The sequence below is a fragment of the Plasmodium gallinaceum genome (genome assembly GCF_900005855.1).
Source record: "Plasmodium gallinaceum strain 8A genome assembly, contig: PGAL8A_v1_152, whole genome shotgun sequence".
Lineage (NCBI taxonomy): Eukaryota > Apicomplexa > Aconoidasida > Haemosporida > Plasmodiidae > Plasmodium > Plasmodium gallinaceum.
The window spans coordinates 835,133-846,931 of NW_021628316.1; the positions used below are offsets into that span (position 1 = coordinate 835,133).

The 11,799-nt window shown below is 17.0% G+C and overlaps 3 protein-coding genes and 3 non-coding genes across 6 annotated transcripts; 4 read left to right on the forward strand and 2 right to left on the reverse strand.

The window, feature by feature from the left end:
- Positions 1 to 850: 850 nt before the first annotated feature.
- PGAL8A_00519300 (conserved Plasmodium protein, unknown function) lies at positions 851 to 2,680 on the forward strand (the record flags this gene model as incomplete). The annotated part of the gene is made up of 1 exon (XM_028674027.1): positions 851 to 2,680. The coding sequence occupies one exon, from the start codon at positions 851 to 853 to the stop codon at positions 2,678 to 2,680; it is 1,830 nt and encodes a 609-aa protein (XP_028530421.1).
- Positions 2,681 to 3,997: 1,317 nt separating this feature from the next.
- PGAL8A_00519400 lies at positions 3,998 to 4,069 on the forward strand. The gene has a single exon. It is a non-coding gene; the product is annotated as a tRNA-Asn (tRNA).
- A 1,480-nt stretch (positions 4,070 to 5,549) lies between these two features.
- PGAL8A_00519500 lies at positions 5,550 to 5,629 on the forward strand. Its single transcript has one exon. It is a non-coding gene; the product is annotated as a tRNA-Leu (tRNA).
- Positions 5,630 to 6,867: 1,238 nt separating this feature from the next.
- PGAL8A_00519600 lies at positions 6,868 to 6,949 on the reverse strand. The gene has a single exon. It is a non-coding gene; the product is annotated as a tRNA-Ser (tRNA).
- Positions 6,950 to 9,363: 2,414 nt separating this feature from the next.
- On the forward strand, positions 9,364 to 10,332 carry PGAL8A_00519700 (4-nitrophenylphosphatase, putative; the record flags this gene model as incomplete). Its single annotated transcript, XM_028674028.1, has 1 exon — positions 9,364 to 10,332. The coding sequence occupies one exon, from the start codon at positions 9,364 to 9,366 to the stop codon at positions 10,330 to 10,332; it is 969 nt and encodes a 322-aa protein (XP_028530422.1).
- Positions 10,333 to 10,718: 386 nt separating this feature from the next.
- On the reverse strand, positions 10,719 to 11,264 carry MYCBP (C-Myc-binding protein, putative; the record flags this gene model as incomplete). Its single annotated transcript, XM_028674029.1, has 2 exons — positions 10,719 to 10,852; positions 11,096 to 11,264. The coding sequence occupies 2 exons, from the start codon at positions 11,262 to 11,264 to the stop codon at positions 10,719 to 10,721; spliced, it is 303 nt and encodes a 100-aa protein (XP_028530423.1).
- Positions 11,265 to 11,799: the final 535 nt, after the last annotated feature.

Here is an 11,799-nt window from a genome sequence, read left to right on the forward strand (position 1 = left end):
ACATTGAAATTATTTGCAATTACTTTTTTTTTTTTTTTTTTTTTTTTTTTTTTTTATATATATATATTACACGGATTTATTTATCATTTATTATCTTTTTAATTTTATATACTAATTTTTTTTTTTTTTTTTTTTTTGAAATCAAAAATTATAAATGCTGATTTTATGAAAGTTCGTATAGCCATATTTTATTTCATATATTAATTAAAGAGATATATATATATATGTAATTTCTTCTATTTTTTTTTTTTTTTTTTCATAGAATTCTTAATATTAATCATACATTATATTTGTTTTTATATTTTTTTAAATTGCTATAAAATTTTGCACAACAAATTTTTTTTTCTTTTTTTTATTTTACATATGATTCTTTTTTTTATTTATTATACGTATTTAATTTTTATTTTTATTTAATAAGTTCATACATTTTAATATTATTTAAGGGATGTTATATATGAAAAGAAAAAGAAAATTTTCTTTTTTATTATAATATCCATTAAGTAATAATTTTATTTTTTTATAATCTTTTGAAAAAGAAATGAGAACATTTTAACTTTACGCATATATTTATTGTCTTCTCTCATTTAATAGAAGAAAGTTATTATTTACTTTTATTATTATTTATTTTTTTTTTTAGTTTTAAGAAATCATTAATATTATTATTTTATTTCTGAGAGCATTTTTAAAAATGTTAAAGTTTTATAAAAACCAATATTATTAATGAGTTAAAAGAAGAAAATATTTAGATGATTTTTGTGAAGTATATATATATATATACAAATATTTTAAATATTATAAATATGAATACATTAAAAAAGTATAGAAAACAAAAATATTCATAAAATACAAAATGAAAGAAAAATTGGAGAAAATAGATAAATATCATAAGAAATATGTAAGTAGCTGTAAGTACAAAAAAAGTAGTGATGAAAAAAATGGCAAAGATAAATTGAAATATAAAGAAGAAAAAAAAAAAATATATAATAATTATTTAAGTAAGGAGATTATTAGGAAAAGTTGTGAATCATCAGAAGAAACAAATTCTTCTTACCATAGTAGAAATAGAATAAAAAAAAAATACAAAGAAGATAAACAAGAAAAAATGAACTCTAAAAGAGATGATATATCTAATTCAAATAGCGTAAAAAATTGTAATTATGATAAATATATTCATAATAAATATTTAGAAAATAAAAAATATATACCTAATGAGATAAATCTTAAAAAAGAAAAAATCAAAGAAGATATTAGTAATATACCTTTTAATAAGCACGAAAAAAAAACCAGTGATACATTTAATGAATTAAAATATGATAAAAATGAAAATAATTACATCAAAAAAAAAAAAAGGAAATTGTCACCAAACTCTAGAAAGGAAGATTATATCAGCAATGAAAAATTAAAAAAGAAAGAAAACTTAAAAAGAAGAAAAAAGAATTATGACAGAAAATCTAGTAAAAATAAATACTTATCTTTAAGCTCTTCAGATGAAAAAAGCTTCTCAAGTAAATATTCTTCAAGTGAAAATAGCAACAATAGTAGTTCAATAAATGAAAGTAGTAGCAGTAGTAATTCACCAATTGAAAAGAGTAAGAGTAAAAGTTCATCTTATAAAAATAGTAGTAGTAGTAGTAGTAGTAATTCATCAAATGAAAATAGCAGCCATAGTTATTCGTTAGATGAAAATAGTTTAAGAAATAATTCTTCTAGTGAATGTAATTCAAGTAGTTATTCTTCTTATGGAAGTAATAATTTCTCAGATAAAGAAAGTATATGTAGTTCTTCATCAGAAGAAAATAATTCAAAAAAAAAAAAAAAGAATAATGCTCAAATTAAAAAAAAAAAAAAAAAAAAAGAAAAAGAAAAAGAGATTAGAAACAAATTAGACAAAGAGGTAGTTTATGATGCTCATATATATGATAGTAAAGAAATGATAAGATTAACCATAAATATTTTACAAAACTACAATTTTTTAAATAATTTAAAAATTTTATATCAGAAATTAGATAAAAAAAAAAAGATTTCTCTTGAAAATGTGAAAGATTTAAAACTAAAAAAAAAATTAAGACATTTATTTAGAGCTTGGAGATTAGAAAAAAAAGAGGAATTTTACAGGAAACCATCAAATTTTAGGGAAAGTATTTTAGATATTTTTAATAGTTTATTTTATTTTTTTTTATCTAAAATTGATATACAAAAGTTGAGAAAAAATATTAATAAAAGGAAGAATAATTTAATAAAGAAGGAAAGTAAGGAGAATCCTGACATAATGAATGATAATAATGCATTATCAGATTATTCTACAAATAATGAAAATATAAATTATAAAAATCAATTCCTGAACGATTTACAAGAAGACTATTCCTATTTAATGCAAAATGCAAATGATAAAGTTATAAGTTTGAGAGAGATGCATGAAGAAGGTTATTTTAAAAATAGTCAACAAAAATATAAAGAATTTTTAGAAAAACATAAAAAAATTGATTTATGGGGTAAAAATGAACAAGAACAAAAATTTTTATTGAACTCCAAAAGTAAACCTAATGAAAGAAAAACTTTTGACAGAGAAACAGATTTGTGTATAAATAAATTTATAAAAAAAGAGGATTATAAAAACTTAATAAAAAATACAAAAGAACATGTGAATGATAAATTTCATAAAACAGGTAACAAAATATAATTTTTTTTTTTTTTTAAAGCTTAATTATATAAGCATATATATACATATCAGACAAAAAAAAAAAAAAAATAAATAAAAAAAGTCAATTTACATCAGAAAATTTTTAAGTATTAAACATAATATTTTGATTTCTTTTTTAAATATATTTTATATCTTATAAAATTTAAATTTTTTTTTTTTTTTTTTACAAATGTATGCTTTATAACCCTTTTCTTAAATTCCTTTGTTTAATTCGAACAAAATTTGAGTTATGAATATTTATATCTTTTTTTTTTTTTTTTTCCTTCTACACAACTAATGGAATGCTCTTTTGACATATCAGATAAATATAAAAATTTAAGAATTCATTTTATAAAACTTAATAATTCAACTTGTGAAAAACATTAAATTATTTATTTGTAATTAATATGTATATATATAAAAGGTGTAAGTTTTAATTTATCCTATACATTTCTACATAACTTCGAAAAGCACACTTTAAAAGGAAAAGTTGAAAATAATTTATATATTTACCATTGCAATGCTTGAAGTAAATATTTTTAAAGATATAATAAATTAACTTATTGTTGTACACATATAGTTTAGTTCAATGTAAAAATATAAAGAAAAACATAAATATATTAATTCTTAATTGTTGTACGTATATTTATGTTTATATATATTAAATATTTTCAATCTTCATGACTCTCATATTTATAAGCATATTATGTGAAAGATTGAATATATTTTATACTTAATATTTTTATATCTTATAAGAGTTTATAATTTTTTAATATTTTCAAGGGATTTTAGAATTTGTGAATTTTTATATTTAATATTTATTTTTTCTAGACGAATTTAATTTATATTGTATTTTATCTTATTCTTACAATAGATTAAATTTAATGAAAAAAAAAAAAGATTTCATGTAAATTATATATGAAATTTTAAAAGGTTAAATTTAACATGGCATTTTAATTACGTAATATAATGGTATTTTTATTATCACTTCTAATAAATTAATTCGTTTTTATTAAAATAGTTTAAACCCTTTTTTAAAAAAAATATTTACTTATTAATACCGTTTGTTATGACTGTAAGTTTGTATTGATAAACTAATATAGCTTTAATTTTTTTTTTTTTTTTTACTTTAGTAATATTAAAATATATTTTTATAACATATATCAATTAAGTAATTTATAAATATCAATATTAAGAAATTTAAAAAAAAAAAAAAATGTTTTTATTGCTTAAAAATTAGTTTTACATTATGTTTTAATTTTTTTTTTAATATAAGAAAAAAATATTATAACATATCAAAAACATAAGATGTTTGAATCCGAGATAGTATAGTGGCAAGTATTTCCGCCTGTCACGCGGAAGACCCGGGTTCAATTCCCGGTCTCGGAGTTTTTTTTTTTTTATATTCCAAAACTTATTTTTTTTATTATGAGAAAAAAAATAAATATTACAAGTTATTTTTATATATTATTTTTTTTATAGAAAAAAAAAAATTATTATTTTGTTGAATTATAAAATATTTTTACTTTAAAAATAAATATTTTCATAACTTTAATTTATTTGTAGAATAAATGAAAATCATAAATTTTTTAAAATTTAATTCAATATAATAACACTGAAAATTTAATCATCTTTTTAAACTACTGTTTGGTAATTAAATCATATCATTTATTATCACACTAATATATATTAATTATTTCATAGTAATACTTTATATTATTAGCTAAAATTAAGCAAAAAAAAGAAAAGGTATATTTCTTTTATTATTTTATATAAAAATAATTCTTTAATAATGTATTAAAATTTAAACCAATTACCTATTAGTTGTTTTATCTTTTAGAAAAAAAATATGATGAATGAATGATAATAATTTATTTATGATGTAAATGAACAACATATGAAGCTTATCAATAATTTTTTAGTTCAACTTTATACTAATATATTAGTCTATATATAATACGTTTTTAGAAAGTTGCTTCATAAATTTATTATTTTCATAACTAATATAATTATTTGATGATTTGTTATGAGTATAATTTTTTTACATTTTAGTGTATTTTTATTATAAATGAAATAGTATTTTATATTTTAACATTAATGATATAAAAGAATTTTAAGTTTATATTTTTTTAATTCATTTTCAACAAGATGTATATATGTATAAAGCATAAATAGAATTAAATTAAGAACTATAATAAATTAAATTTATTTTAGTTATATTTAATTGTTTATTTTAAAAAGATTAACTGCATAATATTTTTATTGTTTAAAAAAAGAAAAAAATCAAACAAAAACATTTATAGAAAAAAGAAAGCAATCCTAAATTATTTTTTTAATTAAATTATTTTTGTTAATAAAAATTCATATCATTAGGTAATATATTTAAAATTATTAATTTAACATAGATAGGAAGTCATTCAAAGAAAGATACTATAATTACCATTTTGCAAATATTTTAAAATTTCCTATCATATTTGTAAATATAGAAAAAAATGTGAGTTAACACAAAGAATATATAATATTATTTGGCATTGAAAACCTTTTAAATTAAGCAATAAATTAAAATTTTTTAATATTAAGTAATTTTTATGTACATTTTTTCATTCTAAGAATGTTGTTAGAATTAGAAAATAAGTTTTTTTTTTTCGCACACTATTTTTTTATAAAATTATAATTATTTTCAATAAAAATCATGTATTAAAATCATTATTAATATAATACATTTATATATAAATAATATATTTTCAATATACTTATTATGTACAAGTCATATATATTTATTAAATATAAATATATATATATATTTTAATTTTTTTATTTGTAAAATATAAAAAATACCTATATTATATTTATGTCAATTTTAATAGTTGACAGAATGGCCGAGTGGTCTAAGGCGCAACGTTAAGGTCGTTGTCCGCAAGGGCGTGGGTTCGAACCCCACTTCTGTCATTTAATATGAATATAAAAGTAATTTGAAATATTCTTATTGCATAAAAATCTATTTTAAAAAAATCTATTTTAGAATAATTTAAAAATACATTAATACTATAATATTATACATATGTATATTATAACATTATTAAGAGTACTATGCAAATGGATATATTAAAATATTTTTATATAGATAATGTAATATTTTAATTTTATTATTATAATTAAAAGTTTTATTTTCTTTATATTTAAAGAATGTTAAGTATTTATTGCTTATTTTAAAAATACATTAATTAAAATAATGTTGATATAACGTAGAACTATTTATAATTTAAGAGATTTTGTTTAAAGTATTTTACTGTTCGTTATTTTTACAATAATAATACTATTATTAGAATATGATTAAAATAATTTTCATTAAGTTTTTAAAAATTAAAATTTTATTAAAATACATATAAAATACAATAATTTTTCTAGACATAGAATGTTTATTATGTGAAAAAAAATTATATGAAATATGTTGTCTTTTTAACATTTTTGATAAATATCTTGTGAGCTACTATTTTTATAGCTTCTTTAATAAATGTAAATTTACACTTTCTATAATTTATAAAAGAATGAATATGAAGTATAAATGAAAAAAAATTTTTGTATATCGAATTAAGCTATCATATTTAAGAAAATAAAAAGAGCTTTTACCAAATATACTTATAAAATTTATATTAAAACACTACTAAATATTGTTTTAATCTCTTTTTTTTTTTTTTTTTAAATTATTATAAAAAGTTTTAGAGAAATTAAATTGCAAAAAGAAAAATATTTAAGTGATTCATATAAAGGTAATTATTTAAATTTTTTTATTATTTTTTTGCAACATTTAATATTCACATCATATAATATTAAAATGTATTGAAATAAAATTAAATATTTAAAATTTAAAGAGTTATATTAACTCAACATAGTATTAATATAATAATATATATAATTTATATTTTTACATTTTCGTAGTAGTAAATATACATGTCATACCTTATATGGATGTTCTTTGATTATTCTTTAAAATCATTTTAACAAAATTTACTATGTATTGCTCTTTAACAATAAAAGGAAAAACAATGATATATCTACAAAGATTTTTAATTAAATGTATTTCATTAGACCACATTAAAAAATGTTAATACTACCACTACGTTATTATATATATAAAACTTTTCTTTTTTAAAAAACACTTATTAAATTTTATTTAAAATCATATACGACAACGGCAGGAATCGAACCTGCGCGGGCAGAACCCATTGGATTAGCAGTCCAACCCCTTAACCACTCGGGCACGTTATCATAATTTAATACACTTAAAAAGATATTATAATACTAAATTAAAAAAATACTTTTACTTTATAAATTTTAATCCCAAAAAGAAAAATTTAACTTTGATAGTTTATGAAAATTTTATTTTTAAATAAATAAAATTCTTAAACTTTTTTTTCGTTATTTATTAATATAATTAGAAATGTTCTTATTATATCTATTATAAAAAAAATCATGATATATTTTATAAAAAAAAAAAAATATTTTAAATTATAGAAACTTTAAAAATATAAATAAATTATAGGATATGAAAATAATATAATAGAATATTATTTAAAATAAAAATATTATTACCACATGCACAAAAAAAAAAAAAAAAAAAATGTAATTAAAAGATAATCCAGGTAATACAAAAATTAAAACTTTCAGATCTAAATTTTAAAAATGATTTTTTATAATACATGTAATAGTTCTCTAATTTTCTATTTTTAATATTTATTTAATAATTTGTATATTTTTAATATATTTTTTTTTTCTTTAAATGTATTAAATTTTTTTTTTTAATATATATATTTTTATGCAATTTAATTAAAAAAGTTAATGAAATTATCTAACTACGAATTTTACATTTTTAATCTTATATTCATTGTAATTAAATATAAACTAATTATATTTTTGGTGAAAATTTTCATGAAATAAATATTTATTATATTTTTATTTTATTTATACAGATTCATAAAAGATAAACTTAAAATACATAAAAAATAATCAAACTTTATAATGGAAAATTAAATTAAAATATTTTTAATTGACATATTGTTAAAATTTAATATACATCCAATGATTTTAAAATATACAATATTTGTTGTTTTTTATCTTTTATAATTATATTTCCTTTATTAGTTTTACAATCCATTTTAAAGAATATAACTGATGAAATCATTATGCACATTTATATCGATACACACGAGTAATATTTTTTTTTTTAAATAAACAAGATAAAATATTTGAAACTTTTGCATAAAACTTTTTTTTTATATTATAAAAGAGGATATACCTTTTATAACTAAAAATATTGAACTTATAAAATTATTATATGTAAAAAGAGATTTAAAATGATAAATATTAACTTTAAAAAAAAATTTTAAAATATATAATAACTTATATTTTGTATTTACAATAGTAATAATTACCTAATGCTAAATAGTTTTATTTTTAAATGTCTAAGAAAAAGAATCTAAAAAATGATACATTTTAATATAGACATACATTATTAATGTACTTTAAAAATCATTTACATAAATTTTTCCAAATTAGGTTATTTTTTTTTTAAAAAAGAATAGTGTAAATTTTTTATTTCATCACGATTTAAAAATATCTTCAATTTTTTTTTTTTTTTTTTTATATATATTATTGAATTATTCATATAAAAATTAAATTAAAAAATAAGAATAATAATTCATTAATAAAAAATACATAAGAGTTTTGGGTGAGGTATTTTTATTTATATTATGAATAGTAAATACTTTTTTTATTAATTTTAATGTACGTATATTATTCAATCTATATTTTTAGATAAAATTACTTTAGTAAAAATAATTTTTTTTTATTACATTCATGACACATATTATTTCAAAAATATTGTTATATAAATTTGCACATTTTTGATTTATTTTTTTTTTTAAGTTTTTTTTTTTTTTTCCATTTCTTTTTAGCATTTCCGTTCTCATATTTTGCGTTTTTTTGTTATATGTTATTTGTTTTTCGTTTTCCGTTTTTAATTTTTCATTTTTAATTTTTCATTTTTCGTTTTTCTTTTTTCGTCTTTCGTTTATCGTAATCTTATTGATTTCCCCTTATTTTTCTTTTTCTGTATTTCTTTTTTCGTTTCTTTTTATTCAATTTTTCATTTCACTTTCTTTTTTTCTCCTTTCTGTTTTCTATTTTTATCATTTAAATTTTGTTTTTCCGTTTTTATATTTATACTAAATTTTTTTTATTTATTTATGATATTTTGATATTGTTAATTACTATATTGAACCATCCTCTAATATTTTTGTAAACATAAAATAAAGCTTAAGTAAAACGTAATTTATAAATCTTCTAATGTAATACTAAAATTATAGTTATGTATACATTTTCTCATATATATATATGATTTTTTTTTTTTTTTTTTTATACAAAAATAGTATAAAAATAAAATATTTATATACACATAAATATATAACATTACAATTGAAGAATAGTTCATCTATCTATACTAAATTTGTATGAATAATATATGAGAAAAATAATATTTTAATTTAATGATTCAGAAGAGAATTTTGCCTTATTCAAAAAAAAAAAACATATATATATTTATTATTTTTTAAAATAATAGCAAATATATTTTCATTAGATTTCAAATAAAAATTGAATAAAATAAAAAAAGCATATTAAAAAATATGTCATTAATTTATTCATGTAGAAACAATGAAGATGACTTAATTAAAATTGAAAAAAAATATGAAAAGTTCATGAAAGAATGGAACATAAAAAATTTAGTTAATGCAAAAGATTTCTTAAAAAATATTCAAGTGTTTTTTTTTGATTGCGATGGTGTTTTATGGCACGGAGATGTATTAATGGATAAAGCAATTGAAGTAGTTGAAAATTTATTAAAAGAAGAAAAAAAAGTTTACTTTATTACAAATAACTCAACAAAATCAAGAGAAAAATTTTTAGAAAAGTTTCACAAATTAGGTTTCAGTTTTGTTAAAAAAGAAAATATACTATGTACTGCTTATGCAATTTCTAAATATTTTCATGATAAAGAAGAATATACTTCAAAAAAAAAAAAAATTTATGTGATTGGAGAAAAAGGAATATGTGATGAGTTAGACTCTTATGACCTTGAATGGGTAGGTGGTTTTCATGATAATGACAAAAAGGTTATTATTAAAGATGATCTAGAAGTAAAAGTTGATGAAAATATAGGAGCAGTTGTAGTTGGGATGGATTTTAATATTAATTATTATAAAATTCAATATGCTCAATTATGTATAAATGAATTAGATGCTGAATTTATTGCATCCAATAAAGATTCTACAGGAAATTTTACTTCCAAACAAAAATGGGCAGGAACAGGTTCTATTGTTTCATGTATTGAAGCTGTAGCTCTTAAAAAGCCAAAAATTTTAGGAAAACCTAATTTATTCATGATTGAAGATATATTGAAAGATTTGAAAGTTGATAAATCAAAAGTTGTTATGATAGGAGATAGACTAGACACAGACATTAATTTCGCTAAAAATTGCAAAATTAAATCTATTTTAGTTTCTACAGGTGTAACTAATTCCAATATATATCTAAATCATAATCATTTAAATGTTGAACCGGATTATTTTATGAAGTCCATTTCGGAACTTTTATAAATATATTTATATATTTAATTTTTAATAATTGTTAAAAGACATATATTTTATTAGTATTTAAATATATGTATGTTATTATTTTATCATTTTAACATAGTAATTTAATTTATATTGGAAGGATATATGTATTTTTTTATATAATATAAATAAAAAAAAAAAAAAAAAAAAAAAGTAAAATAAATAATAATAATAAATACAGATTATATATCATCATAATGAGAGCTTATGGTTCGTTTAATTTGTATTTAAAAACACACATGAAAGAATTTTATTTTTTCATTTGATTGAATATTAATAAATAAATATATAAAAATATTATAAGAAAGTTAATTTTAAGAATTTTTTTTTTTTTTTTTTCTTCCATCCCTTAAATTAACTCATACTTTTCAATATGTTATATTATTTTGGCTGCTAACCAACTTTTTTAATGTATCATTTAATTCTTCAAATTTTTTCGTTAATTTTTGATTTTCTTCACGAAGAAATAAATTCTCTCTTTTTAAATCTTCTAGAGATATATCTATTGTAAAAAATAAAAATTAAAAGATTATTTTAATGAAAAGTTAGAATATCTCTACATAAAAAGCGAAATGATAAAATAATATGAACAGAAAAATGAGATGAAGAAAAAAGAAATTAAAATATATGCTTAATCTACATACGGAAAATTAAAAAGAAAAATGATCTAAAATTTAAATAAAGACATATGTCAAAATATAGAAATATAAAAAAAAAAAAAAAAAAAAAGCTTTTGTGGATATACCAGATGTACTGTATAAATTTTCACGTATAAATTTAATAGCATCATCAGGTTTTTCTTTTTCTTCGTATAACTTTAAGAGAACTCTGCTTATATGATTTATTACTTCATTCTCTTCTAAGTAACTAATAAATTCATCTTTTAAATTACTTATATTTTCATTATCACTCATTTCTACTTTTTTTTTTTTTTAGTTTATTTTTATAAAATATATTTTTTCCTTTTTATCGAAAACAAAGTTAACTAATAATAGGTTTTGTGGCTTCTTAATTACATTTCTAAATATACAAAATTTGTTTTATTTTATTTTTCTTCACTATTTTTTTTTTATAAAAAATACGTATTCTATAAATTATGCTACAAAAAAAAAAATTTTTTTTTTTTTTTTAACTATTTAAATAAATAAAAAAAATGTAGACAAATTATTTTCGTAAAGTATTCAACAAAATTTAATCTTTTGAAAATTAGACATGACATATATTTCTTCATTAAGTAAACAAAATTATAAATTGAAAGAAATAATATAAAAATTGTTAAAAAATTTAAATAAATATTTTTTCTTTCTTTTAATTTCCTTAAATGTTTAATATTATTCCTTATTTTGTATATTTATAAAATAAAAGAGTTAAAAAGTATAAAAAAAAAAAAAAAAACCTTGGGGTTTTAAAGAAAATTATAATAAAAGTGTAACTAAATATATTATGACA